Here is a 6465-nt window from a genome sequence, read left to right as displayed (position 1 = left end):
ATACTGATATTATTGCAATATATGGAGTGTTAAGCCATAAACAACCAGTAAGACATATACCTTGTAGTGTGTTGTGTGGTACATGGTTTTATATTGTATCTACACATGATATAAAAAAATTGGTTGAATACCTTGTTGTGTGTTGTGTGGTACATGGTTTTATATTGTATCTACACGTGATATAAAAAATTGGTTAAATACCTTGTAGTGTGTTGTGTGGTACATGGTTTTATATTGTATCTACACGTGATATAAAAAATTGGTTAAATACATGTAGTGTGTTGTGTGGTACATGGTTTTATATTGTATTTATACATGATATCAAAAATGGGTTAAGTAAAATTTCTGCCTAAAAATTAGCAAACAAAAACAAAAATAAATAATGACGTAAACACGGTTGAGTATAACCAAGTTGGACACACCCTCGAGAGGAAAAATGCTCATGCCAGACGCGTCAAAAACATATTGCACACCTCCCAAGAGAAATTATGTTCGAGTGTATGACACTATCCATCCTATTTGTAAAATATAAACGTAAACTTAGAAATAGAACACAATATCTCACATCAATATTGAAAACAAGTTGGAAGGAACAATCTCAATTTTCTATCTGATTTGAAAAATAGAGTAAATGACATCTGAAATACATATCCAATTGTGGGTGAGAGTGTGAAATACGCTGTAAGGAAAGATTACAAATGGCGTTTGGTACTGCCATCGGATTGATCGATGGCTCAGTCCTACGTTTGTACTCATCTAGATTCCGTGGAAAGCATATAACAAGAAAATCTGAGTAATATCGGTCAATTGGTGCGGTGACTAATTAGGTTTCCTGTGGCCATGGAGTGCTATGGAATCTAGGAACGCCCTTTCTTTGTACTCCTTGGAAATCAAAAGATTCATAAACTCGGCGAAGTTCGTCTCCCGGTACAGCGCCGGGTGGTGTTCGTCAATGAGTTCAGGCGCAGGGGCAATCCTTGCTTCGAAAGGTATGCTCATCAAAGCCGCCACAGAAATACGACATTTCTCTGAATTCACGACTGCTCGATGCACCGCGCTCTTGTATCTTCCATTGCTTAGAATCTGAATGTCTCGTATATGGTATGCAAACATTGTAAATTAATGTGTATATTAATCATCAAGGGAAACATAATTAGTGAGTATTAGTATGTACCTCTATGTGATCACCAATGTTAATAATGAGAGAGTTGGGCAACGCTCGTACTGCCTTCCATTCCCCATTGTGCAGGAACTGAAAACCTTCAACAGAATCCTCGGAAAGAACGGTAATGCAGCCATAGTCTGAATGTGGAGGTATGCCTAAGGTAAGCTCTGGTTCTGGACAAGCAGGATAGTAATTGAGAACCACAAGTTGGCTTCCCTCATCCCTAAAACCATTTTCTACAATGTATTTGTTGTGGGGCAATCCCAAGCTCTCTACTATTGCACTCATTATCCTCACACCCAACCACCTCACCTCTTTGCTGTATCTTGACACCACGCTCCTGCAGGTTTATTATAATCAGTGCATCGAAACATCAAGTTCGTTCAGTCATTAGATCAAATTTTCATAGAGTCTTACCGATAATCAGAAGGGTTTGAAGGCCAGAGCGGAAGCATTTTGTCAAGGGGATGACAAGAGTGCTTCAGAAAATCTCTCCAGCATAAGACTTGATCTTTCAGATGATTGAAACTGGTGCCATATCTCACTGACTTCATCATGTCTTCCGAAATAAACTTGTTTCGTTCTTCCATTGGTAGTTGGAAGAACTCAGACGCCACTCTCATCAAATCGCTAATCAATGATTCCTCCACACCGTTGTTAATCACCTGCAAATTAGTTTTAAACAATCAATTCTCTGTATCCTAAGCCCAACCTACCAGGGTTCAAATGATTTATATGAGTAACAGAATAGCTATACCCGAAAAAATCCGGTTTCTTGGCAGGCACGGCCAATGGCAGAGACAACTTGGAGGCGGTGAGGGCCTTCCAAGCCTGAAATGTCGATAACAGGCAGATCATATTGTAGTGAAGTGCTTACTGTTGAATTGGCATTTGGACGCTTGTCCTCAGGCAAAATAAACCTGCCGGGAAGTTCCTTAACGCCCACCTCACTCAGATATTTCACTGTCTGGAAGCGCAAACTGCACCCTTTATTCAACTGTTCATCTCCATCTTCACTGCTGTTCGAATCACAAGAAACCGAGACCATTGAAAATGAACAAGAGTGGATGGTAAAAGATGCTACTTAGACTTCAACTAACAAATTTAGAGGAGGGAAATCTTGAAATGTGAAAAGAAGCTGCTTAGCTTTGCGGTTTCGACTCTCTCTCCGGCCGCTATTTGTAAGCGGAGCCGAAACCTCAGTTAACGTTTTTCACGCGCAGAACCAAATATCGCCAAACTGGGCCCTCGTTGCTCACTCTGGATTGAAACGCTCGAATTGGGATGCGGCTTTTTTAAAGGATATGGGACATGCCAGGGATGAAATGATCAAAATCGAGAAGCGTTGACTGTTTCTTTATGTTTAATACGTCTGTTAATACGGATACATGGATGGAGAGGATAACCTTTTTTTATTTCCGTTATGTTTTCTATGAATGTATAAGGCATTGGGCCCTCTACGCTTGTGCGTTTGGGGTTGAATGTTTCATGCCACATCAAAGATGATTCTCTATGTTGGTTAAAAAAGTATCAGATTGATGAGACATGAGACAAGAGCATTGGTAGGATTCGTTGAATTTCATTCGAAAAGGAGATGATCTTTGTGTTTTTATGGTCTTTTTAAGAATTTTCTTTAGGAACATTTTTATTTGCGAGTGGAGATAATGGAATTAACATATTAGTTTTGTTATCTTATGGTAGGTTTAGGGTGAAGAATCTAATTGACTATTTATGTTTGAATTTCAAAATCTGGAACTCATTAGTGATCAAGGTTTTTAGTGAGCGAATTTCCTCTTAGATTTTTAGAGGAGTAGAAGAATGTAATATGGCTGAAACATTTAAGGTTGGGATTGAGCTCGTGGACCGTATTGAGCACCTCTTCCACCAAACCTCCACCAATAACACATCGGCTTGGGTGCAAGGTATGTCAGGGTACAATAGGGTAGAGTGAGGACAACTCCTAATATACAACAAAACTGAGATGACAATATGATATGATATCTAGTAAAATGAACACAATTTTTAAAATTAGTTGCAAGGGAAGTTTGAAGTAAACTCTAGCAAGTTGTAGTAGAGGATAAACAGAGAGGGAAAAAATCTAAGCAAGGTCCAATAGCCATAAAACCAATGGCACTGGTAACAATGCACACGACCAAGATACTCACTAAACTATGACCCAAAGTTTACCATGCAAAAGTTATCAAATTGAAAGTGTTGAAGGAGTTGTAGGAGTAGGACATAGAACAAATTACTAAGCAATGGTCAGCCCACCTGGCTTGGAAATGCGTGAGGCTATGGAAAAGTCTTTGTCGGTCGCATCCCACCCATGTTCCATCTTTTGTCGTCATTGTCACCAACATCCCAAAGGTCACCTCCTTGGTTGTTGTCACCCTGCTCCTCACATGGATGGTCAACACCGGGTTCATGCACTGAAGACCAGCATCCTAGCAACCAATACCACCATTTAATACAACTCTCATAGAACCAATGGAATAGGAGAGAGCTTCCCCCTATACCAAAGATAACCCACAAGAAATTCCACAGGACACAGGGTTGTGACAAGCAGATTTAAACTCCACAAAGCTCGCGCCAATGGGGAAATATCCTAGCTATAGTGGGGGAATATTGTAGGAGCTACAAAAGAACATGGAGCCGAGGATACCTAGCCTAGGGTTGACAAACCTAATATAAATTTCCATCTTAATGTGAAGGGAATGAATACCAATTAACTTGTATGGTTTCATCGGATCGGATAACCATGCAATGCCCCCTCTCAAATGTGATGGGAGGCGGTGGAGTGGCAGAATCCCCCCTCCCACCTCTTGTGTTGATGAAACTTCCAACACCTTGATTGGCGATTTTTTTTCTTTTGGGTTTGTTGATGTGTGTTTCCTTTTTGAAATATATTTTTGAATAGAAAAAAAATTTAAACCCTTTCATATGTTTAAAATTAAATATTTTTACTATTTTTCATTGGAATAAATATTAGCATAAATTCATATTAATTTAGTATTTTTTGAGGGTCTAGAGGAATAAAATTTCATGAGGTGCACACCTCTTTTAGAGTGCAAGTTTGGACCTCCCTTTTGAAATTTTCACACTTGATAGAATTGGGATTAAAATAGATCTATGCTCATTATATAAAAACACATTCCATGTGTCAACTACATGTGTATTACACATCTCCTTCATCTTAAGCAAGACACTCATAAAATGTCAAACCTCTCTTAGTATAAAAGTTGAAGCTTTGCACCTCCTCTTTTGGAACTTGATAGATCTTCCGTTAACATGGATCTATGTTGATTATATACACATACATACCATGTGTCAACCCTATCTTAAGCATAGTAAATACCATGTGTCAAACTCATCTTAAGCATGGAATGAATTTATTGCTTCATGTTGAACATCACACTCATAAAATGTTTTAACTATAAGAAATCTCTCTATATTAATATTTTATTTATTTACATTAAAATAAATCACAAAAAAATTAATAAAATTATAGTTTTTATATTTAAAATGTCAACCAAATCTTAATAATGTGATTAATCTGAAAAACAAACTCATTATTTTTAAGACACTTTTTTTAATATATAAATAAATTCAATACTTTTTAAACTTTTAAAATTTAAATAATATTACCATTTCTCATTGGAATAAATCCAACCATAGAGAAAAACATAACTTTATAACCATGCAAAATATACCAACCAAAAAGCTAAAAGGAAAATTTCCCAACACAAAACATTAAAATCTTTAATTTCTTTCAAAACATACGCTTTAAATTTTTTTAAGATTATTCAATCTAATTGTATAAGCATCAATCACATAATTTTGTTGTTGAAGATAATGGAGAATATCCTAGAATAGGTAGAGTTGGTTCACGTAACATCAGGATAGGAATTAGTTTCTATTTCTTAGGATGTTGTTCTAACTTCCCTAAAACCATGTTTTCTATTTAATGTGTAATGTGGATGAACAATGTAGAGTGTTCTGCAGAGCCAGACTTTATTGGTTCAGACTCTCTTTCGTAGAGCTGACCAATGGGTTTTATTTTTGTTAATACAAACATTAGCATTTTTATCATGGTATCAGAGCATCAAGGTTGAGGAACCTATACGTTCACTGGTGGGTGGTCCTTTGAGCCAAGATCATCGTAGTTGTATGGAAGATAACTGTGACGATTCTGAAATTGTTGTTGGTTATTAGTGTACCTCTGCGACGAGGGCACTGTAGCACCTTCGCGCATATTTTCTAACTTTTTTGTCGCAGTACGTCATAGGAAAGATGTGTATAGTTGCAACGACATCGTAAAAACAACAGAAACTTTTGCGATGAACGGTGAAGCCAATAACAAGGCTGTGGATGCAAAGGGAAGCCAAGAACAAGGCTGTAGCTATCAGAGAAGCTGCATGGGGAAGCCAATAACAAGGTTGTAGCTGACAATAGAAGGTTGTTTGGAGGCTGAGAAGAAATCCATGGTGATCTGCACACGTGTTGTGAGATCAAACAACATTGAAGAGCAATGATCAGTCTCTGTCACAGATCTAGGGTAAATTTAACATCTTTTACGTGTCGAAATTTCTTTTTCTAAATCACCAAGTTGAATAACAATATTTTTGAAGCATGAATGAACGAGCGTAACAAGCTTGATAGTTCCAATTATGCAAATTGGAAGTTCAAGATGCAGACTCTACTAGAAGCACAGAGTGCTTGGATGATTGTGAATGGGGATGAGTCGAGGGCTGCAGCTGGATCAGCATCAGTCCCAGATTGGGAGAAACGAGAAAGTAGAGCAAGGACAATGTTAAAGATGTCAATGAAAGACTGCATTATACCACACATTAGAGAAGGTAAGTCAGCTAACAAGATCTGGGGAACTTTGAGGGAATTGTATGAGATCAGGAATTCAAATCATCTTCTGTTCCTCAAGAGTAAGATCTTATCCATAAAGATGGAGGAGAATGAAACAATTGCTTCATTTGTAGCAAGGATCAAGGATCTGAAAACCAAATTATCAGATATTGGTCATACAATGGAAGATACAGATCTTGTAACCATTACAATGAATGGTGTCACTAATGACTATCAAATGTTCATCATTAGGATAAATGCCAAAGAGAAGATCCCACACTTTGAAGAGCTGATAGGTATAATGATGCAGGAAGAAGAGAGAAGATTGACTCTGAAGCCCTAGAGTGTCGATCTTGCATTGATGGCGAAGAAGAACTTCTACAAAGGGAAAGGGAGTCCACAACAACAAATCGGAGCAAGTTCATAGAAATGACCAAATCTGA

The 6465-nt window shown here is 37.6% G+C and overlaps 1 protein-coding gene across 1 annotated transcript; it reads right to left on the bottom strand.

The window, feature by feature from the left end:
• Window positions 1-655: 655 nt before the first annotated feature.
• On the bottom strand, window positions 656-2213 carry LOC149234551 (putative 2-oxoglutarate-dependent dioxygenase SLC1). The gene is made up of 4 exons (XM_089368305.1): window positions 1923-2213; window positions 1582-1830; window positions 1175-1513; window positions 656-1083 (listed from the first exon to the last, which is right to left on the bottom strand). Exons 1-4 carry the CDS (start codon window positions 2211-2213, stop codon window positions 820-822), a joined length of 1143 nt encoding a protein of 380 aa, XP_089224431.1. The 3' UTR covers window positions 656-819.
• Window positions 2214-6465: the final 4252 nt, after the last annotated feature.

The sequence above is a fragment of the Pinus tabuliformis genome, chromosome 8 (assembly GCF_031772625.1).
Source record: "Pinus tabuliformis cultivar Carrire ecotype Pingquan chromosome 8, CPIR1, whole genome shotgun sequence".
NCBI lineage: Eukaryota > Viridiplantae > Streptophyta > Pinopsida > Pinales > Pinaceae > Pinus > Pinus tabuliformis.
Note: the sequence above shows the minus strand (reverse complement) of the source record. Positions and strands in the feature narration are given on the sequence as shown.

Coding starts and splice junctions, on each gene's coding strand:
- LOC149234551 (XM_089368305.1), bottom strand. CDS start 2,213: ATGGTCTCGGTTTCTTGTGATTCGAACAGCAGTGAAGATGGAGATGAA. Junction 1,831..1,922: donor AAGAAACCGGATTTTTTCGG/GTATAGCTATTC, acceptor ACTAATTTGCAG/GTGATTAACAACGGTGTGGA. Junction 1,084..1,174: donor ACATTGGTGATCACATAGAG/GTACATACTAAT, acceptor CGAGACATTCAG/ATTCTAAGCAATGGAAGATA.